Source organism: Metarhizium album (assembly GCF_000804445.1).
Source record: "Metarhizium album ARSEF 1941 chromosome Unknown scaffold_12, whole genome shotgun sequence".
NCBI classification, from domain to species: domain Eukaryota; kingdom Fungi; phylum Ascomycota; class Sordariomycetes; order Hypocreales; family Clavicipitaceae; genus Metarhizium; species Metarhizium album.
The window spans coordinates 792,958-819,377 of record NW_024467586.1 but is presented as its reverse complement, the minus strand read 5'-3'; the positions used below and the strand labels follow the sequence as shown (position 1 = coordinate 819,377).

Sequence of the window (26,420 nt, the reverse complement as noted above, 5' to 3'; positions counted from 1 at the left end):
CCCGTGTAGCCAAAGTGTCATGCCCGTGTAGCAATTCCCTTCTTACATTACGTACCCTCCTTTCAGCAGCAGTACTTTTGCATCCGACGTCTTCCAGCACACGCTGGACCGTGATCTCATATCCATGGCGACGACCTACGACGGGGTCGACCAGGTCTACGCGTTTCTCGCCAGCGTCCCCAAGGAAGAATGGTTCCTTGCCTTTGGGAAACGCAACAGGCTGGTGAATGAGCTTTCGACGCCGTATGCCATTTATAACTGGGAGCTCGGTGCTCACGCCGTCATGCTGCTCATGGAGAGGCTCCAAGCCACTCAGCAGTATGATCTCGCCCTCAAGGTGGCTCATTTCGTCTTCGATCCGACCATTGACGGCACCAGCCTTGCTCGCTGCTGGCTATTCCCTCCATTCATCGAGCTCGCCGACCCTGCAACACCCATCAAGTCTATACAAGACATCTTGCAGGCCCTCGAACCGTCTACCGGCGCAGAAGACGAGATGAACACCAATATTCTCCAATGGCGCATGAACCCCTTTAATCCTCATAGTGTCGCTCGTGGAAGGCCGCAGGCATATATGCGTAGGATGATCATGAAGTACATCGAGATACTGATTGCGAGCGGCGATGTCTACTTCCGTCAAAACACACTCGAGGCCGTCCCATTTGCCATCCAACGCTACGTCGAGGCTTCCCACGTCTTTGGCTCGGCGCCCATGCAGGTCCCCAAGTACACCAAGCCCGTGTACAAGTCCTATGGGGATCTGGACAAGGATTTTAACGACTTCTCCAACGCCGATTTCGATATGGAACTGGACTTTCCCTTTTACAGTGACCCGGCCACCCGAGGCAACGCCGGCGGAAACGGGATCGGCGGCGGTGCCGGCGTTACCGGTATCCTCAAGTCTACATACTTCTGCGTCCCTGCCAACCCGAAGCTCATGGAGCTCCGCAATCTCATAGATGACCGTCTCTTCAAGGTCCGCAACTGCCAGGACATCAATGGCGTCGTCCGAAGCCTCGCCCTCTTCGAACCGCCCTTGGACCCCGGTATGCTCGTCCGAGCAGCAGCCAGCGGTGTCGACATCTCCAAGCTCCTGGGCAATACTGTCGGTCCCATGCCAAACTACCGCTTCCAGCTGTTGCTGCAAAAGGCCTTTGACATGTGTGCCGAGGTCAAGGCCATGGGTGCTACGCTGTTGACCATCAAGGAGAGCAAGGATACTGAGGCTCTGTCGAATCTCCGTGCTCGTCAAGACACTGTCATTCAAAGGCTCATGATAGACCTCAGAAATATAGCAAAGAAGGAAGCCGAATCGAGCATCGACGCCCTTGTCGAGACGCGCAAGGCCCAGGTGGCCAAACTAGAATACTACCTCGCGCTAACAGGCACAGACGACAAGTCTGTCCCAGGCGAGAACCAGGAGTGGGAAGACATAGCCCAGTCGATTGAGAAGCCCACAACGGACGATCTGCGCATGAAATCCTATGAGAAGCTCGAAATGGAGAAGTCCGAGGCTGCCGCGGTGCTCAACCAAAAGGCTAGCGCTATGGACATTGCCGCGAGTGTTATCAAGCTCATACCAGATATCGAAGAGGAGGCCGAGCCGCTGGGCGTTGGCGTCTCCCTCGGGTCCATCACCAGCAACGTATCCGAGTCCATGCTGATCATGGCCAATGTCTTGCGTTTCCAGGGCCAGTACTTCACCGACGAGGGCGCAAGGGCATCACGCACGGGTGCCCTGGTTAAACAGCTTCAAGAGCGACGTTTCGAGGCCAACGCGGCCGGCCGCGACATCAAGGAGACAGACAAGCAAATAGCGACATGCCGCATTCGCGTCGACATGTGTGAGCGTGACATCCAGCTCCAGCAGCAGCAGGCTGCCTACGCAAAGGACATGGAGGACTGGCTCAGGAGGAAGTACAGCAGTGAGCAGCTCTACGTCTGGATGGAGGGCGTTGTTCAGAACCTGTACTACCAAACATATCTCCTCGCCGATGACCTGGCGCAAAAGGCCCAGGCGGCCTTTATGTTTGAAAAAGGCGATCGCTCCGTCAACATTATCGGCCCGTCGTCCTGGGACGGTGGCAGAGACGGCCTGTTCTCTGGCGACAGCCTCTTTCTCTCCCTCAAGCGCCTCGAGGCAGCTTGGATGGAGAAGAGCATGCACGACGTTGAAGTCGTCAAGGACGTCTCGCTTCGCCAGCTTCGACCATGGGCCCTGCTGGTGCTTCGCGAGACCGGCATGGCCGAGTTTGATCTCCCCGAGGTCCTCTTCGACTTTGATTTTCCAGGCCACTACTGTCGCCGCATCAAGTCCGTGAGCCTGACGGTCTCGTGTGTCCTTGGGCCTTGCACCGGCGTCAACGCCACGCTGACGCTTCTTGAGCACCGTTACCGAGTCAAGGCGGACGCCAAGGGCTCTTCAGACTATCCTCAGAAGACGTCGGATGAGAGATTCCAGACAGACCAGGTGCCAATCTCCTCCATCGCCGTCAGCGGCGGCCAGCAGGACAGCGGCGTCTTCAACCTCGACTTCAGCAGCGAGCGATATATTCCCTTCGAAGGTGCCGGGGCGGTGAGCAGATGGCGACTCGAGCTACCTACCGCCGTGAAGCAGTTCGACTACGAAACCATCAGCGACGTCGTCTTGCACGTCAGCTACACGGCGCTCCAGGGCGGTGCCGGCTTCCGCAAGGCAGCTTCCGACTCTGCCGTTGCCTTCCAGAAGACGGTCGCTGATCTCTCAGACACGGAGGGCATGTTCGCCGTGCTAGACCTCAAGAGCGACTTCCCCACGGAGTGGCAGCAGCTCATCTCGGCCGATCCCTCCAAGCCCTCAACGATGCCTCTTGCTGCTCTGCAGGATCGTCTGCCCTTCTTCACAAAGGGCAAAGTGGTCAAGGCCGAGACCATCTCTGTCCTCGTCGCGTCCGAGTCGGCCATCGACATGGAGAGGGACATTGAACTGAGTGCCTCGAGCAAGATTCCTCTAGGGGCCGGGACTTCCATAGGATCATACCAGGTGGCCACGGCAGCAAAACAGGCAGCCACCGTTTCAGACTGGCGTATCACTCTTCAGCCAAAGGCGATGGGTGCGAGTGTCTCCAATATCCTGGTTGTCATGAGATATACGATGTAGGAGGGATATAGATGGCAGACTGCTTTCGCTTCGGTACTCCCTGAACTGCGATATCCTAGGTCCTTGCGGGGGACTTCTACTGCAAGACTCAATGGTCACCTGCGCATTCTCCGTGTCAGACTTGGAAGGTAAGGTGTCAAGTAGGCCCAGAATTTTCTTGCAGTTCCGTGGTGCGGCTAGCCATCTAAATGCGGAAGGCTTCATATATCACGTTTGTATTACATGGTGTCAGCCTTTTCCGGCCGAGACGCAGCGATTGGCACCGCTGTCTACGCGGCCTATATGGTGCTAGTCGAGCAAGAGATATGAGGCCTGTTCGATTCGTACCCCTTTGGCCCCTGGTGGTGCAGTGGTCTACGGTTGGGCCACAAGCTCGATGGCCCGGTGGGCTCGTCTGTATGCAATCTAGTCTTATTATCCGCTTATCAAGTCATCATATGCGTAGTACGTTACACGACCAAACCTATAAGCAGTGAGCAGGTATATCATGTAAATATGTGAACAATTCTTCTAAAGCTAGCTGTAATAAGCCCACTTAGATTCCAAGACTGTAGTCTATTTTATCTGTAGCAGCTAAAGCACGACTCGAACAAACTTTTCCCAGCCACGTGGCTTCTGTGATCCACCCAGCGTTAAGAACCAGGTCCTTGATAGTACTTGAAATATCATTCAAGCTCCTGTGATCCACCCAAGTGCCAGAATTCAAACCCAGCTTGTTGAAAGCTCCGTCTTAAGAACCAGGTCCTTGATACTTGAAATAGGGAATTGCTACACGGGCATGACACTTTGGCTACACGGGCATGACTCTTACACGGGCATGACTTTTACCACTTCTGATTGGTCGCATTGTCTCTGTTAACGACGCTGGATTCTGCCACCTCAGCCGCAAGTACCTGGGCCATTTTAACCTTGCTTCTGTGTAAATTACTTCATTTCGGCTAAGCTACTACGCAGCAACCCAGTGGTCGCGCAGTCGGGGCGACCCCCTCGAGCTTGCTTTCTTCATTTTCGTAGCTTTTAATAAACCATAATACGGCACCCTATGCTGTAGAGATAGCGACCAATTCTTTCACTACAATCTTGTTCTCTTCTCAAGACGTCAATGTCTTTGCCTCGCACACCTCCTCGCAGGTCGCGGAGCCCTAGTCCCAGTGATCAATCACAAAGAGGAAAGCGACACAAATCCAGTCGGCGACGCAGATCTAGTCCTTCCACAGTTGAAGACCGACCACAATCCGCGAGTAGCTCTGCTACGAGTATCGGTCAGTTCTACGGCCTCGGGGACGAAAATGCACTCGATAACCTGTTCGCCTCTTTCCCGCAAACACTTTCAAGTCTCCCACACCCCCATGGTTCACAGGGCCGCCATGAGCCTGCATGGGGCCTTCGATCTGACTATGAGATATATCTTCAAAATGACTTCTTCCGTGGAAAAAGATGGAGCCAGCGAGTCAGAGCGCTTATACCAGGCCCAGAATTTGATCCATTCGCCTCTGAACCTCCCGAATCACCCCCATCCGCCCAGCATCTCCCAACAAGGACAAGAGCCGAGTTCGAGTCCGCAATGCGCATAGTACGAGAGGTTACCGGCGAAGGTCGAAGGCTAACTGTAGACCTTGCTCGATCATACGAACGTGTACAAGCTTGGCGAGAGAGATGGGGATGGTCACCATTAAGTTTCGAAGCATATGACTCTCCTCCACCGTACTCTCCACCTCGTAGGTCACCCACACAACCTCCTCGAATATCACCGACGCCCGAAAATATTAGTTCCTCGCCTATGCGACAGTCTCTATCTCCCGCCCCGGAGCCAATTCCGAACCCAATAATCCCTGGCGACCCAGCGCCCTCGGCCGAAGTTCTTTTTAAAACAACCAACGCATTTGCAAAGGAGAACGGATTTGGTATTATTCGGCGGAATAAATATTCCTATAAGGGACGGTTGATTAGGTACTCCATTCAATGCGACCGGTTTGGACAATCTCGGGCCTCGGGGGGTTCTGGTCTTCGAACCCGAAGGTCTCGGAAGTGTGATTGCAAATGGATGATAATTGCTGAAGCCCTAGAGGAAGGCAAGTGGCTTCTTCGACAACATAGAGACCCGAAACATCACCAGCATAACCATGAACGGAGTATTACGCCATCTGCGCATGTTTCCCACCGCCGCCTTACTACACCAGTTAAAGCAACCATCGAGTCAGCAAGCCGTCGCGCGGGTATTCGAGCCAGTGATGTAGCTGCTATGGTTGAGGAGCAATTCCCCGATACAACACTCCTGCGGAAGGATATCTATAATGCCCGTTCGTTCATTAACCGAGAGAAGCTAAATGGCTATACACCTACTGCGGCATTGATCAAACTCTTTGATGAGAAGAAGATCCCATACATCGCGAAATGGGCCGATGATGATCCAGATAGACTGCTTGGTCTTGTCTGGACCTTTCCGTACTGTCTACAGATGTGGAAGCGCTTCCCCGAGGTTATTAGCTTTGATAACACATATAACACTAATCGCTTCAAGCTTCCTTTATTCCAGGCTACTGGCCAAACCTGTCTTGGAACTGTGTTCAATGCTGCATTTGGCTTAATAGATAACGAGAGGAGGGAGGGGTTCCAATTCCTTGCAGAGAGTGTTCGCAAGCTCATTACAAAACACTCACTCAGGGAACCAGATGTCATCATCACAGACTTCGACAAGGCTATGAAAGCTGCCGTTAATGATCAGTTTCCAAATGCACAGCAACAGCTTTGTATTCATCATATCCTTTCAAACGTTTTGCTTAAATCGAAGACTAGGTGGACGGGCCAACGTGAGGACAGTACTACTAGCCCTAGCGCTAGTGACAGTGAAGACATTCCCTCACAGGCGGATGGCGGGTTGAGCACTACAGATAAGCATCTGATCGAAGATCGGTCGAGTAGTGATAAGATTCCTCATACTTACCAAGGCGTTGTTTTAATGTGGAAAAAGGTTCTCTATGCCGAGACTGAGGAAGCGTTTGAGCAGGCATGGAGAGATCTTTGTAAAGAGTTCGACGACCAACGAGCGATCTTACAATACCTCTACTCGACTTATATGCCTGTTAGTGCTCAATGGGCACGTTGCTTTATCCGTCGTTATCGTAACTTCGGAATCCGAGTTACGTCCGGCACAGAAGCAAGCAACAATAATATCAAAAGCTATCTATTAAATGGCATGAGCCACCTCTACCGACTCGTCGAGGCAATGCAGGATATGATACATGACCAAGAACGTGCCTTTAAGGATGCCTGTGGACAGGATGATGTCCTGACTGCTCCACAATACCTAGGTTCGATGGGAAACTATCTTGGTGAACTACGAACAACCATGTCATCGAAAGGACTTGGGTTAATCAACAAGCAATACTGTATTGCTCGCAAATTTCTGCCGACGGGGAAGAATCCCTTCCCCGACTCTATTGGACTTTGCGACGACGACTGTACGGTCTCTATTGAGCTGGGAATCCCATGCTATCATAAAGTCTACGCAAAGCTAGATTCTGACACACGTTTCACTAAATGGGAGGTCCACCCACGCTGGCGACTACGGGAATCGGCATCTCAAGATCCATACCGACGAATTCTTGACCCGAAAGTTGCCACTGCACTACGTGGAAGGCCAAAGAATACAGCGCAGGTTATCCCAGAAAGCCTAGCTATTACATCAAGTAGCCGATCTGATAATCAACCAAGTGGGCGACGAGGTCGACCGCCAGGAAGTCTCAATAAGCCAACTCTTGCTAGGAGAGTGCATAAAGCTACTCGAGAAACCATCACACAAACTGGTGGCCAAATTGGCATCTCAGCCCAGCAAGGGCCAGGTAGACCTTCTAAAGTCCTAAATGCTGGGAATACGACAGGCGTGCGGTACAGTGGACGGAGGACGCAACGAAACATTCGCAGGACAAGGAGTCAATGGGAACTGGCTAAGAGTGATGACGAAGATCCAGATTGTATCGTTGTGAGGCAATAAATTAAGTAGACCACATCACGTCTTTTGCCAGTATTTGACAGTTACTGGCTAACAGTACAAGGACGGTAGTTTAATCCGAAATGCAGGCTTGCAAGATAGCAGAAGACCAATCGCGCCCACAACGATAAGTGACTGCAATTCATGGTGATGTAGGAGCTTGTTAGTGAAGTTGGCTACACCGCCTTTCCGAGGAAGTATCTGTGGGGCCAAGAAAGTATGCGACCAATCAGAAGTGGTAAAAGTCATGCCCGTGTAAGAGTCATGCCCGTGTAGCCAAAGTGTCATGCCCGTGTAGCAATTCCCTTGAAATATCATTTAAGCTCCTGTGATCCACCCCAGTGCCAGAAATCAAACCCAGCTTGTTGAAAGCTCGGTGTTAAGGACCAGGTCCTTGATGCTTGGAATATCATGCAACAAACAAAAAATCAGTGTGCCAGGCGTCTGTTGTCTGTCCTCCTTGGCGAAAAGCTGGTGACGTGCCGCCAACCGGATTGTTGACAAGGCTGCGTTGCGAACAGGCCAGCATTGTGAGTTTCGTCGTCGGTCAAAGGGCACCCTTCCGCAGCAAGTTCAAAGTTGGCCTTGGCCTGTAATCGGCGGCGGACTTGCCAAAACGTCTAGGTCGACACGGAATCTCCGGACGCATGGAAGACCACGTTTCTCAGCGACTCGTCACGCAAGAATTCGCGGAGACGCACGGCGCGCGTTGTGACCCGGCAATCTTTCCCGTACCGGATCGTCCGGCGCCTAAACCAAACGTCAACTGGCGAGTGCCCAGGAATGAGCTCGACGTGGTTGCACTCTGGATCATCGTCTTCAGTCAAGTCAACTATAACCTTGTCGCAATCCTGGAGGGTAGACACAAAGGTGGCGAATTTCTCAGAACCTCCAAGCTCGTTCTTGAGCAGTGAGATGGTATTGATGCCCTCGTTCGCATAGTACCACGCAGTTTTGTCTGTAAACTTGGCCATCAAGTTGCCCAGACAACTGTGACTGAGAGCCACTGGCGGTAACCCGGGGGTGAAATTGACCTGAGCCGCCACAGTCGGTAAGAATGCAAACAAAGCAGTGAGGCAAACGTATAATAGATTCAAGCGAGCAGGGCCGTACGGTGGGCTGGCTCGCTTCGTGTGCCCGCCGGTAGCGGTGGCGAAGCGTTGGCCATTGCTCCCAACACGTGTTAGACTCGAGTGCCCGGGCGTAAGGAGAGAAGCAGCCGGCATGTTGGCTTGTCGTTGGTGTTGTTGCATACAGGCACAAACTAGGTTGAGTCACCGTGAGGGCCACTTGGCGGTGCTTGAGCGATGATACACAAGGAGAGTAGGAGGGTTTGAGGAAGGACCGAGCTCCAACTATTTATATGCCACATTTGAGAGCCAGGTCGTCTCCTCACGAGGAAATTTGTGCGCGGCTTAAGCGAACCCTGTGGGTGTATAGCAGAAGAAATATGATACCTTGCTATAAGTTCATGGATAACCCTAAGCGCTCCCCCGCGGACATTTCGCGAGAAAATTATTTGGGAGAAGAGCTTAATGTTGAACCTTTACCGCTGATGGTGTTTCTTCTCCACGGCAGTCGTCGTCGTATTTCCCAGTGATGCGTAGACGTGGCAGAACCAGGGTTGTTGGGCAAAGCGGGATGTAGAGCGAAAACAGCAGGCCTTGGCTGCAGCTTCCTGCTTTGCCTTAATGTGATGTATAATAGTCGGAGCGTCCCTAATCACGTGCAACATCGCCAACCTCACAATTTAGTGTTGAGCCGACTGCATGCCTTAGCTCGCCGCAAGCGGCCCGCGGCAGGGTCCTTGGACGGGCCGTAGAGGGAGTAATTTGAAAAAACATCACCAGTATAATAGGCATTTAATATGGTGTTTTGGCATTTTATAGGGACTAGCAGGGAAGAATAAAGGCTTGCCACAACTACATGATTATGTAAGCACCGCCCCCCCTTCCCCCCCGGGGCGCTTTGCCTACCTTTTTAATATTTCGATTTTTGATTTTGGTTTTTTATCTACTTTTTTAATCTGTTGAAGTAGATCCCTAGCCTCTAGGTCAACGATTCGTGTCGTTGGCATCAGGGTCTTGCTCACAATTCACTCTACTACTGTCGCCAAACAGTCTGCATGCATCGCGAGCTCAGCTCATACCCGGACGGTGGCGACTGCTCAGAGTGAGGCCGACGAGGACACCCTCGTGTGTGTGCTTCTGACGACACGCCCATGCTCGCATCTACGGTGTCCCCAGAGCGGAGACGGCAGAAGATGTCGATAACGGTTGCTCTAGACAGAGTGGATTCTGTACGGTCCTGGAACTTGCGCATGAAAATAAACCCCAAGTCAAAGACTCCTAGTGTGCCCCTGCTGTCGAGCCGGAGGAATCTTGAGCTATCCCCGTGAAAAGGGAAACGAAAAGCAAAAAGAGAATCAAATTATCAAAAAAAAAGGGTAGAAGAAGAAGAAGAAGAAGGAGAAAAGAAGAAAAGAAGAAAAGGAAAAAAAAATGCAAAATCAATAGAGGACTAGGGTAACCAGGGCAGGCGAACCACGCTCAAAGCAACAGAGCTCAGCTCGAGACAACAATCGACTTTCGGTTCAACAGACCTTGGCTGAGTCCAAGCTCTTGTGTGACATGTTTAGAAGGCCCTAGCTATACACGAAAGACAAGGTTTGGCGCCTGAGCCACAAGTTGCGCGGCGTGCCTCTTTGCTGCCTTTGAAGCCCTGCATATCTAGCCTCCATCGTACCATCGTGTTGCAACACGTTGGTCCAAGAGGTGAGTCGGCGACAAGGGCTGTGTGTAGCAAGGCTTGAAACAATGACACGGATCTTCCATCAGCTTTAGGGCGCCAGAGGTTGTTGGTTCATCGCGAGGGACCTGGTCCCCAAGGCCGCTATAGATACAGGCTCCGACACGCGGAGACATGGACGATGCCTCACGCAAAGCCCCTTCCTTTGTCGGGCTCGCGGGCCCAGGCTCCCGTCGTGGCCTTGTTGTGTAATCTGGCTTTGGGGAGGCCTTACCATGTGACATAAGTTACAACCCCTTTGTTGTGGCCAAATGGATCGTCATGTAAGAAGTGCTGACGGCCTTCAAAAGGGGGGTTGCAGCGCAGAGTCTTGGGAACTCTCCGTCCGTCTTCCCTTTTTCCTTCCACATGAACGCTTCCTCCTCGCCACGATCCTGCATGCACTGCGAGACTAGAACCCATGGCTGATTCTACTGGTAATCGCAGACTGGTCGGAGCTCAGAGAGCTCTAGCAACCCTGGAGATAGATTCGCGCCGACTCGACGGCGAGAGCGCGCGATTTAGTCCCCGTCCACCGCCACATAGGTCGACTCCATCGCCTCGATCTGCGACGCCCGATGACCTGGGCGAGGAGCGGCGTACGCGGTCCGACGGTCAACGCGCTTCGAGTGAGGAGCGACGACGACTCCGCCGGGAGCAACTAAATCAGCAACTAAGAGACCGCAGTGCCTCCAAACCAATCGATCAATTCGTCGCCCAGACCCACGAATTGGCGGAACAGATCAGGGAGGCAGATGCGAAGAGAAGGCAAGGAAACCATAAACAAGTAGTCGACACTTATAGGCAAGGCATCTCTAGAGAATCAGCAATATTCGTATACATGGCGTTCCAACAGTAAAAATGTGTTGAATCTCATGGCAGACCATTAGAGATGGACGACCCTCGGTTGTGGGCGGGTGCTTGGGAAGCCTTGAAACAGCTCGTACAGCCGTTTGCATCCACGTACCACTGGAAATTGCTCCTCTTTGACTCTTTGTTTCCGTCTTGTCGGGGATGGCGAACCAGTCCGAACTTGCTCCCACACTTGACGCTTGGAGCAGTGGGCTCAATTCATTCGTTGATTCGATGGACCGCTTGGTCATGTCACAAGGTGGAATCAATTGCTTGCGATTCTGAAGCATACAGGTATATATACATATATGCCTGCTCTTTACCCAAGCTTTGCAGTACACAGCGTATGATCCTTGACGCTTTCTCCGCCTGCGTTTGTGTCGACGCCACACTTCTCCAACGCGGCATGCCAGATACCTGCGTAGAATCGGCTTGACCAGCTTAGAAAGGGTGCTCTATTTCCATATCTTGCGTGAGTTGAACCACATCAACTGGGCTATCGTTGGGGGTTGGGGACTGAGGACTACTAGGAGAAAGATGCAGGAGCTCCTCGGGGTTATCTGATGCGATGTTCGGGAGACCCGGACCCAAAGCTTCGGGGTTATTGTTTGCAGAGCTCCCTTGGTCCTGATAGCTGTCTCCTTCAAAGCCTGGAAGAACGCCATTCGGAGGGTTGAATTGGTTACTGACCCCAGGAGAACCTTGGCCACCGGGGGCGACTGGGTTGCCGGCCGGAGGAGCAACTTCGAAGAATGGAAAGGACGGTTGGCTCGTCATAGGCTTTTCCTGCTCTTGTATGCGCTTCAAGACTATTTGGCGCATATCTCGGTGTTGCCCGGGGTCGAATTCATATTCTGCGCCAGGGCTGCAAGTTGTTAGCAACGTCGTGTTGGTCGCGGTGTCTCGCAGTGTCACCTCCGTGCTCCCCGGAGGGGGAGAAAAGGGAGAAAACAAACAGACGTACGTGTTAAAGGGCTCCATGACGTTTCTGACGGGTCTGGCTTGCCGTCGTAAAAGACGGCGCAGGGACCCTCGTCCACCCTGTTGCTGTCGTACATGGCCAAGGCCGAGAAAGTGGCCGATCTCATGCGTGGTCGTTATGAAGGCGGATTCCCGGGCATGAGATTGGGCTTCTCTTTTGCCCATCGCCACCCCAGGCATCTCCCCGGACGTCCCCGGCAATTGGCCAGCTACAGTGCCACGATGGCGGTCGGTCAGAGTAGCTTGATCGATGACGCATCCGTCTGATTTGCCTAGAGTCGAGGGAAATAGTCCCTCGGCAGGTTTCGGCTGCATGCACGTGCCCAAAGTTATTTCAGCCCCAGTGACGCTGCTGCTCTTTGGCGCTGTGTATACGATATTCAGGGTTGTCGTGTTGCCGCCGTAAGTGTCGCTCTTCAACTTGTCCATGGCCACATCGTCGTTAAAGCTGGCGTGGCACTTGGGGTGGGTAATGCAGTGGACACTCGGGTCCTTCAGGGCGATATTACCACCACTGAGATACGAGTTCACATCTGCAACGACGTCTCTGGCCAATCTTTTCATTCTTTTCTATCGCCGACGTGTCAGCAGAGTTCCAGTAGCCTTGACGCGCGCAGCACTCCAGAATAGCGGCCCACATGACAGTCCCCAGACTCCCCACCCTCAGGCTGGCAGAATTTAAAATTGGGCTGGAGTTCAAGTAACCTTCCGTCATCAGGAATGGCTTGCTGCCGCTTCAGGAGATCGCGAGGCTCCGGGCCGTGGTCCTCATTGCCGCAAACCCATCCAGGCTGGCTCCTGACTGCTATGGTGCGGGCCACCGAACAGGAAGCCAGGAGGCTCAAGGCGGCAAAGGGAAGCGTTACCATTGCGATGGCGTCGTCGTAACTGTGCAAATAGCTTGAGAGGTTTAAGAAGCGGGGGAGGTGGAAAGAATAGAAACAAGACTAGGCAAAGAAACACTTGTCTGTTGAACCTAGATTTTCCAATGCTGGCATGTTTTGATATTTTTTTTCCAACGAGAAAGGCTAGGTGCCAGCCAGCTTCTAAAATACTCCAGCCCATCACAGGTGTAGACCCAGCTAGTATACTGCTGTGCGGGAACTGAAAGGATTGCCCGTTGTCCATATTGATTTTCGAGACACCACGTCGTCAGATATATTGGCGTCGCGAGGCGGGCTTCAGCGCTCGAAACCTTCCAGCGTCCATCCCACCCATCAGACGACATGTCATCGACCAGTGGCTCGCGTGTCCGAGACTGGTCAACCCGGCTGAACTCGAGTCAGGCCGCCTGGTCGGCGCGCCACGCTCGTCATGGCCATGTGTCTTCGAGACATGAAACTCGTGACTTCACTCAACATCAAACGCATAATGCCCAAGTCCTCCAACTGGGGCAGTTCAACAGCATTGCCCACTGGCCCGGTGGCTGCAAGAGCATCGGGGCTGGTCCGCCCTTGCCTGAAACCTCGACTACTTTAATTTTATGCACGTCTTGGTCGTCAGAAGTCTCTGGACTGTGCTGGCTGCGTCCATGGTAAGAGACACGACGCCACGACCCGACTTGGCCATGTATGGACGCGGTGCAGACCAAGCACGTGCCATGGATTGTTTTCAAAACTTCGATTCAGGTCGCATTACGCAATATACCTGAATGCGACCAAGTTGCCCCTGTACGACCGTCTTTGCCCATCAGGTCTGCGCGCAGGTTTACTCATCTACATTGTACGCAGCCACTGCAGGCTCCTACCGGTATCGTTGCAAATTTAGTGAGTACCTCGTTCAACGCAGTCCGGCGGATCGGCTTGCTCAAGAACTCGTCCATGCCCGACTCCATACACTCCTTGACGTTGCTCTCTTCCGAAAAGGCTGTAAGTGCGACAATTGGTGCGACGTAGCCCATCTTGCGAATCAACCGAGTTGATTGCAGCCCATCGAGGTGAGGCATCTGGACATCCATGAAAATCAGGTCAAATGGCTGCTTCTCCTCCATATTGGCCTTGACTAATTCGCAAGCCTCGTGTCCATCTCTTGCTATCGTGACATTGTTCACTTTCTCGAGTTTGAGCATCCTGCTCAGCACCTCGATGTTGGTCGAGTTGTCATCTGCAACCAAAATGCGCACTTCGCCTCGACCTGCTTCGTCGGCCCTTGACTTCCGCATCGCTGCTCTTTGCTGGCCCCCGTTGTTCGGCGGCGGCGCAGGGCTCGGGGCGAAAAAAGGAGTGCCAAGACCAACCAGTCTGGGTTGGCTGTCTTCCCTTGCCGAAGAGAGGTCATTCTTTTTTGCTTCCTGTGCCTGATCCGCCTGTGACCCTACGCTTTGGGCCCTGGACGAAGCGTGGCTTGATGCAGTGCTGGTATGTCCATGTTCGACGTGTTTGAGCGGAATTCGCAGGGAAAATGTCGAGCCCACACCCTCCGTACTGTTGACACTAATAGAGCCATCCATCAGCTTAGCAAGCTGCGAGCATATGCTTAATCCGAGGCCACTTCCTCCAAATCTTTTGCTCAAGCTGGAGTCGACCTGCACAAACGGCTCGAAGATTCTCTCCTGCATATGCTCAGGGATGCCACTCCCAGTGTCCTGAACTTCAAACTCAAACAGGTACCGCTTGGCATTAGGCCGAGACGGCGTCAAGAACCGTTCCTGCCCATGGACGTGCCTGCCTGCCTTGGGGCCCTTGCTGCTCGATAACGCTGTGGTGGTGCTGTCCTGAAGCGCCGGGGCATGGGTTGTAGCCTTGCACTGCGTAGAGCCTGTGCTTTCCCTGTGCCGGCTTCGTCCGACCCGAGTAGAGCCGTTCTGGCACGGCCTGCCCTCATCGTTGCTTCGCTCAATCTCGCCGATGCAGCGTATGCAAACTTTGACCCTGCCTCCAGCCGACGTGAATTTCAAGCTATTGCTGACCAGATTAGTGATGATTTGCAGGATTCGATGGTCGTCTCCCCATAGATACACGTCTTCGAGCCGGCGCATGCCTGGCGGCCCGAGAGCGGGCAGCCCTTTCGAAATGCCATGCTGGTCTGATCTCGAGCGCTTTTCGTCGCATTCAAAACCGAGGAATGAAACTTCTAATGTGATGCTGCTCTCGCGAGCTTGGTTGTCAAAGATGGACATTATCTGGGATTGGATATCACCTAGGCGGAAATCCCTGTCTTCGAGTCTGATTTGCTGGCTAATTTGGTTCTTGGAGAAGCATAAAAGATCTTCGAGAAGATGGAGTAGCAATTCGCCTAAGGTTCATAAGTCATCAGGGTCTGCGGGAGTTTTGTGCCATGGCGGACAAACGTACCCGATCTGTAAAGGGTCTTTAGAGATTGCCGGATGCGCAAAACATCGTCGTCTTCCATGCAAACAGCACATATGCCCATTATGCCATTCAACGGTGTCTTCAGCTCATGTGACATGTTGGCAATGAATAATGTCTTGCTCTCGTTGGCAGCCTCGGCCGCCCTTTTACTGATCTCAAGTTCACGAGTTCTCTCGGCAACCTTTTCATCAAGAGAAGTGTACTGTTTCACGAGCTCATCCGTCATTTCATTGTACACTTGCGTGAGCTCCGTAAGCTCGTCGGTCACAAAGTGTTTTCGCTCTGCAACTCGCCCAGGGATCTTGAATATCCGACGATGATTGTCATTTTCAGCCTGCGTCATGGCTCTTCTCCGTTTCTTGGGCTTGCGATGAAAATTATCAAAGAGGCCTTTCATCGAGCCAGGTGAGCCCGGACCGGCTGAACTACGGCTATGCTCATCATAGCCTTCGGACTCGTCCTCGTATCCGAGCGGGGACATGGATTTTTCCGTCGCCATTTTGAGCCGTCTGATGGGCCCCACGCTGACGTGCGCGCACGGGATGATGAGAATCAAAAGTGATACAGCTGCGCCGAACACGCAACCAAGCAAAATCTGCCTCAGAGTGACGATTGGCGCGTAGGCTTCGCTATCAGCTTGTTCTACCACGATGGCCCAGTCAACTAGGGCTGACTGAGGACGGGCCACGCCCACGGCGACCGCCACGCCATCCTCGTTCCTCGTTGACAGTAGTGCTCTGGCATCATTCAGCTGCGAAGTGCGCTTGGTATAGACTTGCAAGACTGCTGGGTACTGAGAAAGCGTCAATAGGCTCGAGAAGTCGCCTTTTCTGTGGGCTCTCTTGACATGGCGGTCAGTCTGTCCGGCAATGGGGATAGGAAGAAGAACAAACTTCACAGTCGAGGCCGCCAAGGCATCAACCAGAGGCGAGTAGGTGCGGTTGGAAAGGAGAATGGGAGCCAGGAAATGGTTAGATGGATTTGACGGCCCCAGGAGCAGAAGCATGCCCGTTGATCCCAGGCCCTCACGACTTGTCTGAACCTCGAAAAGGGATCCAGCAGAAACAATTAGCGTCATGTAGCCAAGAATGAAATTGTGTACGCTGAGCGATCGCACGGGAACGGTGATGGACATGAGGGCAAAGGACTCGTTAATCATCAAGGGCCCAAGAAGAAGCCCGCCATGGTCGCCTATTGAGACGCCCGGAAAGGCAAAGGCGCCAAAGGCTGGGGTGGACGGCTGATATGGATCAGGATAGCCCGGTCTCTGATATGTAATGTTGGGATAGAGGTGCGGCGGGTAACCAAAGTCTGTGTCGCTGAGGTTCACTCTGGACCCATTGGGAGTCGAATACGGCAGCTGTATGTTGTTGGTCAGCGTACCCACGCCGCTGCCAGTGACATTGAGGAGACCACCGGGATTGGCGCCCGTGCTGTTTCTGGAGAATAACCTAGCCTGGAGGAGACCGGCAAGGCGATTCGTGCTCATGGCACTTTCCAGGTCGGCGCGGGCGGCGCTGAATGAGTTGGTCGCATTGTCATTGTAGAAGTTGACGAGTGCCTGCTGGAGCAAGATGCGAGTAGCCACAGTTTGACTGAGGGTTTGAAGCAGGTTAAGCTCGGAATCAATCCTTGCAGCCTTGAGAGAGGCGGTCAAGGATAGGCCGCTCGAGGCAACGCCAGTGACGAAGCTATGGACGAAGAACCACGTGGGAACGGACACAATGGCGAGGGCGATGAGGACGGTAAATATGACGAGCGCCGCAAGCTGTTCTCGGATCGAGAGTCTCATGCTGATGGATTCGGAACGGTGGACGGGTTGCCTGCCGGTCACGGCTTGGCTACGGGCGGCCGCGAAGCATTATTTGCCGGCTTGAACGAGTGCGATTGTGTTTTGACGGCGGCTGGTACGAGGGAGGGTGCCATGCAGCAGCACGGGGGAAGGGCGCGAGCCGGTCGATGGGTGTATTGTCGCGTAGAAGCAGCAGGAGCAGCTCTTCGGTTCGGTCGCAATGTCGTCGCCACAGTCGTTGCAAGTTGGATCAAGGGCCAAAGGGCAGGAAGTCGAGGTGGAAAATTTGAATGGCGCCCCTGGAATAACAGCGCATGGCCGTATCACGTCGCAGGCCTCGGAGGCATCTCGCTGCCGACGTTGACAACCTGGTGGCTTTGAGTGGCAGCAGCCACGGGGAGATTTGGTGCTGGAGGCATCAAATTAGAGCAGCCAACTAAACCTGGCAAAGTTGAGCCAAGTGAACCACCATTTGCAGGCCGGATCAACTGCTCCGTCAACGGGGAAGGAGCTCTTTGGCTCGCAGGCTCGCTGGCTTGCTGGCTTCCAGCTTGTGCTCATTGATGGTTGAAGGTTGATGCGACGGAGATGGACCATGTTCTAGACCTCGCGACTGTCTATAGCGTCTCGAGCGTCGCGACCGCAAGCAAATGCCATTGCTGACGACAGGGCTAGGGGTCGGGTCGGGTCGATTTTTTGGGTCAATACCGAGCAGCCAGTGGCTAGAGCAGCAAGCCATGGTGAATTCATACAACGATGTCTGGTTTTCGGGAGAATTTGGCAATCGGCGGGTGCCTCGCAGGGTGCGTGAGCTGCTGATCTGTGCGCAGCGGGGATGCGGCCCGAGATGACGGCTGGCTACCCTAGATCCGGATTGCCCGCAAATATGTTTATTTTCCTTCCGGGATGAAATAACGTGGCGTCCCTGGCCACGGCCCAACAAGTCACGAGGTGCTCCGTCAAGTACGGAGTACGGAGTACTTTGTGTTGGAGTTCAACGTGGCTCTGCTACGTGTCCGCGTCCGCGCGTCCCAAAGACGCTGGGCTATCGCAAGGGGCCACGACATACGGAGTACTCCGTACTGTCCACGAATTAAGCATACCTTAAGTACTAAGTTAACTACTTTAAGTAACTTAGTAGATAGGCGGAGTAGTACTCCGCACCCAGCACACCCATTCGTCTGGATAACAGCACGTCACACCCACGCCTGGTGTATCTATTATCCGATGAAAAGCCGTTGACTAGGGTCTCTGCCAGGCTGCCACAACCTTGATGAATTTAGCTCAGCTGCCCGAGTCAATTTTCGAACTGGTAATCAAAACCTCGTCTCTCCTCTTGGCTGGAAGGAGAACGCATCGACTGCCGCATGCATGCATGGGACAACGACGCGCATGCATCGTCCAAGTTGGTTGCGAGCTTTATTCTCGTGGCTTCCGCCTGCCGTCCACAGCTACAATGTGCAGAAAAATACGGGAATGACGCCGTAGACTTGAAGCGGACGACATCAACCATCTGATGCGTGTCAGAGGGCCCGCAAAACGCCGCGAATCAATTTTTTTTGTCACAACTCTCTTCAACACAACGCCCTTCTAGTGCTCCAACAGAAATCTATAATCCGAGTGGTCGCCCATCTCCGTACTCGCGCCTGGAAAATCTCACTCCCCCGCTGCTCCCTATGACATGCCATGCCTCACACCACGGAATCGGGCTCGGCCTTCCACATTAGGCAGCTACTAGCAACCAAGAGCTTTATTCCCGCTACCGTCCACAGCGAGGGGCCAACTGCGCCGGCAGCCTTGGAGATCCAGCCGCCGCAGATGGCTCCCACCAGGGTCAGGACAAATGCGATGAACCGGCGGTTGCGCTTGTCATTCTTGGCCAGGGAAAACAGGGCGGCATCAGACATGAGATCGCACAGCATGCTGGTGACTACAACGGTGGGAATCTCTCCCACCTTGAGCGTGCGACTGCTGACAATCTGACCGGCTGCCTGGAAACTCAGCAAGGCAATGATGATGAGCTCCTTGAAGTCAACGTCCGTAGGCAGCCGCTTAGACGGGTAGGAGCCGTCTATGACACCGCCCTGCACAATAGAGGCCGCGGCCATGACCAGGGTCGCTTGGATGAGAAACGAGAGCATCAAGATCCCCCGCCGTCTTCCGCCCAGGTAGAGCGCAAAGCGAGAAAAGGCAAACGAGCCGACGATGAAAAAGGCAATGGAACAGAGCGACCTGGCCCAGCCGTAGGGCTTGTTATTATATCCAGATGTGCCAAGTGCAACGAAAATCGTGTTTCCTAGGAAAAATGGGTGTCAATGACGCCGTACCACGCGGCGAGACTCATCGACCTCGTGGCGCTGGGCGAAAAACATACCCGTTTGCATTGACACGAATGTTCCGTACGCTGTCAGAAAAGAAAGAAACACGGCCCACGTTAGCCCGATGCACTCTACTGCGACCGGGCACGGTGCCAAGTTTGGACTGACCGTTGTATATGGTGCCGTCGGTCAGGCCTGACACGAAGCAACACGCTAGCATTGGCAGGTAGGCCAATTTGAGATCAACCTGCTGCCATAGTCTCCTGACGACTTGCTTCTCTTCTTTGCTCTGTCGGTCCGTGTCCGAGTCCGACCTGCCCGTCTTCTCCATGTTGAAACACCACCGAGAGACACTGAAGAGTGTGCGTTCAATTTGGGGCAGGAGAAAACAACAGCGAGAGAAAGTGAGCGTTGCTGACTGCGGCCGACGGAGTAGATGTGTCAGTTTTGTGTTTTATTTTTTCTCTTTGATGATTTTCTCTGGGGCCTTTTTTTTTCCCCTTCCCGCGCCAGGCTGTCGTCATGCAGCCTCTTTTTTTTTTTCGGAGCAGGAATGAAAGGAGAAGTGACGAGGATTTCAGCCAATCTGTGGACGCATTTGGTCGCGAACAATCTAATATCGACCCGCTTTATGGGGCGGCTCCCCTTGATCAGCCCGATTCAGTCGTCAGCCAAGCGAGTGACTCGAGACGCAAAGGCATGATGCTGAGCTTTGCCGCCCTCGAATCAAGCGCTACCGTCACGACATCACACATCACGGAGAAAAGTTGCTGGACAACTAAACAGGGTCGTCTGATGAGTTTCTCGTTTCCATCGAGTAGCTCATGCATGAGTTTCTGTTTCTTTGCCCGCCAAGGAACTTATGCCACGTAAGCCCAAGGGTATACATTACAAACCCAAAGCAACCCTTTTGCCCCGATGAATAATATCTCGATGCGACACCACGTTGTATTGGAAACCAGCTTCTCGGCTCTGAGAGAATCTGGGCCCTAGCTTAGAGAAAAGTCATCATTCATACGCACATGTTGTATTCAGTCCATCAGGCCGTACGTAAATGAGTGGTAGTAGCCATGCCCTGCGTGACGTCGCAGGGACGCCGGGAGCGACAACGAGACGGTTTCGTAGGTCGTCAAGGGACCGCGTGGGCGTATAAGAGCACCCTCTACTCTGTGCAAAACCTGTTTCTCGAGACCCCGTCTCTACTATAACACTAAGTTTAAATGTAGCAGGGTTCGATTGTGGATGGAGTGCATCTGACAATGCTGGTTGCGGTCCGCTCTTGTTCCCGCGGGACATTGTCGACAAAATACCCAGCCAGCGTCTATTGGGCGACGCACCTTGCCGGCCGCCGTTGGCTATGAGACGATGCAGAGATGGAGAAGAAAAGGGCAGTTTCAGCATGGTAATACGGCTCCATCCGCATCCCGTGTCATGCCGGGCTGATCGGGGTTTGTTGGTATTTTAGCAGCTTTCCTCATGTGGAGACGGAGAGGTTGTCATGTGGGCATTCCGACAACGGTTGGCGAGAATACCAGTCCAAAGCACAAGGGCAGGGGAAGAGTCACGATGATGATTATCCTCGGGGCGTCCGCGCGTGCGTGTATGGTGTATGATGGCGAGTGAGCATTTTTGCACCCACGGCCGGCCCCGACGCTTGGCTTTGGAGCCTGGCTAAGATCTCACCCATCTCGCATGAGAAAATCCTCCTATACTACCGACGAGATTGCCGTGCTGCTAAGACCGTGGGACGTCTCTCGGGCGCCTTGGCAGCGGCCAAGGTTGCGGTATTGGCTAAGGCCGGCCCATGTCCGGCGATTTTCAACGGCCTTGGCGAACCTGCAGGGAATTCGGAGCAAAGAGGACACGACACGTCTTGGCGTACCGGCCTCCCGTCAAGACGTCAAGACGTCAAGACGTCGAGCCTGTATGAGGAAGGGAGGGAGGGAACGAGTCGCACGACGCCATGTCCCTTCTCTGATAAGCTTACTTGCTAGCTCAGCCACCGGACAGGTTCCCCTCCCACCCTCACAAGTTCCAACGTCGAGCACAAGGGACACTGGGAGGGACCGGCCGTCGTCTCGCCAAGCTTTGTTTGGCCTAAGGGCCTAATGACCTGCAGAGTCAGTCACCACCACCGTACGACCAGTGGTCAACTCTAAATCCTGTACTACACACTCTGTACTACGATGTATCGTGGTTGTGTGACCAAGTTGGCCCGCGTTTAGCCAAGTAGCGAGGAGCAGGAGGAGCATCATGGCGGCCGTGGCCGAACATGTCATGTTTGGAAGAACTTTGCAACGCGCGCGTTTCTGCTACGCTACTGGAAAGCCGGCCTTTTCTATAAAAGACGGCGAATGCCGCCGTGAAAAAAATCAAAGAGACCAAATTGGACTATTGTTTGATATCCAGATCCCAGAGCACTACAGCATCCTCTTTTTTTCTCGATACTTTTATTGTTTCTACCCTGGCCATCCTCATCTCGTGGCCCTGCCCGCGCCCCCCAAAACCCCCTTTAAATCACTCAACCCTTTGTCTTGGTTTGATTTTCCCATCCCACAATGTTGCCCAGTGCAGTTGAAAAGTCCACGACTATGGACGACCCCCTCTGTCGGGACAAGGGCGACGTGTCCGGCAGCCATGAGCACGTGTCCGGGCACGGCAACCTCCCCGGCTACTCGTCTCTCAAGTACGTCTGCTCAGAGGTGACGGAGCCAGTGTCGGGGGCCACCAAGCTGCGCAAGATGCTCCTCGAGACGGAGGAGCTCGTTGTCTGCCCCGGTGTCTACGATGGCTTGTCGGCGCGGACGGCCATCGAGCTGGGCTTCAACGCCATGTACATGGTATGTGGCGAGACCACCACCACCTGCAGAGTCGGGGTATTCTAACGCATTGCACCGCCCCTTTTTCCAGACAGGAGCAGGCACCACGGCCTCGAGGCTGGGCCAGCCAGATCTGGCCATTGCCCAGCTCCATGAAATGCGCGAGAACGCAGACATGATTGCCAACCTGGACCCCTTTGGCCCCCCCCTGATTGCCGACATGGACACAGGCTACGGAGGTAAGGCGCGCTCCGTCCGTCCGTCCCCCCGGACGTCCAGGTACTGAACGCACACGGCCCAGGTCCCATCATGGCTGCCCGTACGGTGGAGCAATACATTCGGGCTGGAGTTGCCGGCGCGCATCTCGAGGACCAGGTCCTTACGAAGCGCTGCGGCCACCTGGCGGGCAAGAAGGTGGTCCCGCGAGAAGAGTATTACGCTCGCATCCGCGCAGCCCACGCGGCACGAGTCCGCATGCGATCCGACTTTGTCCTCATCGCGCGCACGGATGCGCTCCAGTCCCTCGGCTACGACGAGTGCATCGAGCGCCTCCGCACGGCGCGAGACCTCGGCGCCGACGTCGGCCTCCTCGAGGGCTTCAAGTCCAAGGAGCAGGCGGCCAGAGCCGTCAGGGACCTGGCCCCGTGGCCGCTGCTGCTCAACAGCGTCGAGAACGGCGCCAGCCCGACCATTACCGTCGACGAGGCCCGCCAGATGGGCTTCCGCATCATGATCTTCTCCTTTGCCTGCATCGCGCCCGCCTACCGCGCCATCAAGGAGACGCTCACCTTGCTCAAGACCAAGGGCATTGTCGGCACGCCCAAGGACCTGACGCCCGTGCGCTTGTTCGAGGTGTGTGGCCTGCAGCACTCAATGTCGGTGGACGTCGAGGCGGGGGGGCTTTCGTTTGCGAATGGTGTATAGCCTCCATGCTGGGCCGTTGCTGGTACGATATGATATGATATGATATGAGACAAGGCGTAAAAGAAGAAAATGACGTCTACGTTGATGACGCTGTGGCCAATTCCAAGACCTGTCCAATGAATGACGTTGCTCAATCGCCTCGTGATGATGTGGTGCATCGCCCTCGCCCTCCCCGGGAACTTGACCGCACTGCACTGGCTGGTCACGCAAAAGACGAGCCGGGAGGGACCACGAATCATGGCAGTTGCTCCAATTCGCGGAGACGAGATGATGATAAGAGTCAACAACACCCGCAGGTGGTGGGCATGGCAAGTTGCATCATGATGGTTGCATTCAGGCTTACCGTCGCTCTGGCTCCGTGTCTGATGTAAACTCTGGAGAATATGTTTCCGCGTGTCGCGGATGCATCAGCAATACAGGTGACTGACGTGAGACGAAGGCTGCCCGGCTCCGTCCACGTCCACTCCGATGAGACATTTGCGAGACGATTCCACCTGCTCAACGATGCGACGCGTGGGCGGGCAAAACCGGGCGCGGCCAAACGTTGGACTCAGTGCCTGGTTTCTTGGGAAAGAAGCCCGAATTCATCAATATGCAACGGTCGATCAAGTAGGTGGATGACTGGGTGTTTCTTGAAGTAGTATCAACCCCGTCTTGGGCAGCCCCATGGACCACGAGTCCATGTATGATTCAATCTGACTCGCGGCTTAGCCATTCCGCCACGTTACAAGCAAGACGACGACTGGATTCGCAGAGCAGGCCCAAGTGATGTCACAAATCTGTGGACTCGCACCAACGCAAGGGGGAGGGAGGACAACTCGGCTCACCCCGTCCTGCCTCTAGCTCTCAGGCTTCTCATACAACACGGCCCCTCGGTAATGGAAACATCAACAAGGATAGAACGCCGGCCTGTTTTTCAGGAGAATCAGCACAGACAACAGGTGAGGTGAACGTCCCAGCACGGCAATCGCCAAACCAGTCCAGAAAGTCGATAGTCGCTCCGTGCAAATAGGGAAAACACGTCCCTGGAGAGAACGAAGACACACCACACACATTACGTATGGCTGCGTTGAGGCTGTAGCGAGCTCCGGCCCAGCGAGTCATTATGCGCCGGTCCCATGGCCGCCATCACTGCCGTTGCAACCTAGCCTTACACCTTTTCGGACCAGCACGCAAATCGAGAGCCTGTGCTACGTCCGAGAATATAGTGCAGGCAAAGTTTTCATTATATAAAGCTCGTTCTCAGGACAAATCACGCCTGCTTCGCGTCGCTGCGCTCGTCACAATGACGCATGACGCATGATCGAGGGATGTTGGCGTCGCAAGTACCGTACGACCCGTAGCCGGCCCGTCTGGCAATTCAAGGCACGGAACCTGCTACTCGACCAAGCAGACACATGCGTTGGATCGCCTCGGACGGCGCAAGCGTCGTCGAGTTGCTCTTTCCGGGAGCGCCGCCAGATGCAACCCTCGGCCGGGCCCGGGACCCCTAACCTTGCAAGCTTCCGGTGCGGCGCGAACCAATGAACGTGAGACGACGGGCTTTGAATTACCGCATTAGGAACACGTTGACGACTGACACATGGACCAGGACGGAGTTTACTGCCAGGAAGACGGTCGTGCGGGTTGCCTGGGGGGGAGTTCGAGAGATGAATTGCACAGGCTCAGGCTCAGGCTCGGTCTCACGTCGTGGCTCGATCGACACTTGTTGCCGCACCATAAGGCGCTCCGTCACGCATTTATTCGACGGTATAGCGGTGGAAGTGGAAGTGGAAGGGAAGTGGCGGTATTTGCAGCGTCTCGTCGTGACCTGTTGTGTTAGCTCCGCAAAGTTGAGCGAGGCAGCACCCAGGTTTGTGGTGCACCGTCACAGACACTGGCTGACGTTCTCTTCTTTTTTCCTTGCAGTCACACAGAGCCTTCACGTTGACACGACGGGGCTTGTAGTCGCTCCGGCGGCCTGGCCCAACAAACGCAGCGGTGGAGGACAACTACGTCAAGAGACGACGGGGATCTTGTCCCAGGGCACCCCCGGAGAAGGAATTGAATGCCGACAGAGTCACGATTGTCCGAAAGTGTCACTTCTTGGCCGCATCGTCGACGATGCTTCATTTCAACTGAGGCAGCGTTTGAAATTGCTCCTCTGGGACGCGGCCAGCGCTCGATGCAGGCCAGCAGACGGACAGTGTCCACGTCAAGTCGAGACGGACCGCTGCTCCCGGACGCGTTTCGGATGCAGCCTTTGCATGTTTCGAGCGCTAGTCCTGGGAATCCAGTGGTGTCCAAGCCTCTCGGAGACGCTCGAGAGCAGCAGTCTGCCCGCGGACAAGGCGGACCGCGATGCCACGGCAGCATGGGAACAAGAGGCGGAGTGACGGGAATCACTGACCGTGGGCGCTTTTGACCGGGAGGCACGCACGTAACGCACAAGTAAGTACGCGCAGACGTACGTACCATGTACGGTTGCGGCGGTGGCGCATGTTGGTGCTGCAACGGTGAGAAGCTGACCTTGTCACAACAGCATTGACATGTCGACGACGACGGCAGGCTAGACAGTCTCTACAAGCTCGACATGCAGTCAGGCAGGTCAGGTGTGTTTCAGACAAGGACGAATCCTTTGGTCTGTTGCTGCGCCGGCTGCTCCATCAACGGCTTCGAAGCGGGTCGGGAGAGAGATGCTGCTGCAAGGCAGGCAAGCAAGCAAGCAGGCAGGCAAGCAAGCTGTCAGCCCCTCATGGCGTTATTCCCGCTGCAGATGTATACTCGACACAGAGGGGGACGGGACACGATTCCCGTCAGCAGCCACGGCTTACGGCATTTTGCACAAAGCTAGTGTCGCGTCCAAAGTTGGCGCGCTCCATCGGTCGTGTCACGGTGCAGCAGGCCCAAGTTGACGGCAGAAGAGACGGGGGCGGAGGGGGAGACGGGGACGGGGACGGGGACGGAGACGGAGACGGAGACAGAGGCAGAGGCAGAGGCAGAGGCAGAGGCAGAGGCAGAGGCAGAGGCAGAGGCAGAGGCAGAGGCAGAGGCAGAGGCAGAGGCAGAGGCAGAGGCAGAGGCAGAGGCAGAGGCAGAGGCAGAGGCAGAGGCAGAGGCAGAGGCAGAGGCAGAGGCAGAGGCAGAGGCAGAGGCAGAGGCAGAGGCAGAGGCAGAGGCAGAGGCAGAGGCAGAGGCAGAGGCAGAGGCAGAGGCAGAGGCAGAGGCAGAGGCAGAGGCAGAGGCAGAGGCAGAGAGACAGACAGAGACAGAGATCAGAGACAGACCGGCCGGTGGGCAAGTGCGGCAAAGCAAAATGCAACGTCTCGGAAACATGTGAAGACCCTCAAAATGACAGGTCCCGAAATAGACATCGGGTCTGGCCTGGCCATGGCTCTGGCCAGGACCCCGTACTCACGCTGCAGGGAGACGTCATCGCGTCCACGGCATGGAGGGCTGCGTAGCACCAGAGCGCATAGGGGGACTGTCTTGTGGACGCCGACGCGAGGACAGGAAGGGGACGGGCA

The 26,420-nt window shown here is 54.5% G+C and overlaps 7 protein-coding genes across 7 annotated transcripts; 3 read left to right on the top strand and 4 right to left on the bottom strand.

Annotated features, from left to right (window-relative positions):
- Positions 1–124: 124 nt before the first annotated feature.
- MAM_05245 (uncharacterized protein) lies at positions 125–3,139 on the top strand (the record flags this gene model as incomplete). The annotated part of the gene is made up of 1 exon (XM_040824043.1): positions 125–3,139. One exon carries the CDS (start codon positions 125–127, stop codon positions 3,137–3,139), a length of 3,015 nt encoding a protein of 1,004 aa, XP_040678202.1.
- Positions 3,140–5,381: 2,242 nt separating this feature from the next.
- On the top strand, positions 5,382–7,002 carry MAM_05244 (uncharacterized protein; the record flags this gene model as incomplete). Its single annotated transcript, XM_040824042.1, has 2 exons — positions 5,382–6,600; positions 6,833–7,002. 2 exons carry the CDS (start codon positions 5,382–5,384, stop codon positions 7,000–7,002), a joined length of 1,389 nt encoding a protein of 462 aa, XP_040678201.1.
- Positions 7,003–7,750: 748 nt separating this feature from the next.
- MAM_05243 (uncharacterized protein) lies at positions 7,751–8,356 on the bottom strand (the record flags this gene model as incomplete). Its single annotated transcript, XM_040824041.1, has 1 exon — positions 7,751–8,356. The coding sequence occupies one exon, from the start codon at positions 8,354–8,356 to the stop codon at positions 7,751–7,753; it is 606 nt and encodes a 201-aa protein (XP_040678200.1).
- Positions 8,357–11,210: 2,854 nt separating this feature from the next.
- Positions 11,211–16,853, bottom strand: MAM_05242 (ATPase-like, ATP-binding domain protein; the record flags this gene model as incomplete). Its single annotated transcript, XM_040824040.1, has 4 exons — positions 11,211–11,634; positions 11,734–12,320; positions 13,498–14,984; positions 15,044–16,853. The coding sequence occupies 4 exons, from the start codon at positions 16,851–16,853 to the stop codon at positions 11,211–11,213; spliced, it is 4,308 nt and encodes a 1,435-aa protein (XP_040678199.1).
- Positions 16,854–18,544: 1,691 nt separating this feature from the next.
- On the bottom strand, positions 18,545–19,502 carry MAM_05241 (DUF1275 domain protein; the record flags this gene model as incomplete). The annotated part of the gene is made up of 2 exons (XM_040824039.1): positions 18,545–19,085; positions 19,228–19,502. The coding sequence occupies 2 exons, from the start codon at positions 19,500–19,502 to the stop codon at positions 18,545–18,547; spliced, it is 816 nt and encodes a 271-aa protein (XP_040678198.1).
- Positions 19,503–21,729: 2,227 nt separating this feature from the next.
- On the top strand, positions 21,730–22,974 carry MAM_05240 (Pyruvate/Phosphoenolpyruvate kinase; the record flags this gene model as incomplete). The annotated part of the gene is made up of 4 exons (XM_040824038.1): positions 21,730–22,011; positions 22,082–22,229; positions 22,292–22,906; positions 22,964–22,974. 4 exons carry the CDS (start codon positions 21,730–21,732, stop codon positions 22,972–22,974), a joined length of 1,056 nt encoding a protein of 351 aa, XP_040678197.1.
- A 2,769-nt stretch (positions 22,975–25,743) lies between these two features.
- Positions 25,744–26,229, bottom strand: MAM_05239 (uncharacterized protein; the record flags this gene model as incomplete). Its single annotated transcript, XM_040824037.1, has 1 exon — positions 25,744–26,229. The coding sequence occupies one exon, from the start codon at positions 26,227–26,229 to the stop codon at positions 25,744–25,746; it is 486 nt and encodes a 161-aa protein (XP_040678196.1).
- Positions 26,230–26,420: the final 191 nt, after the last annotated feature.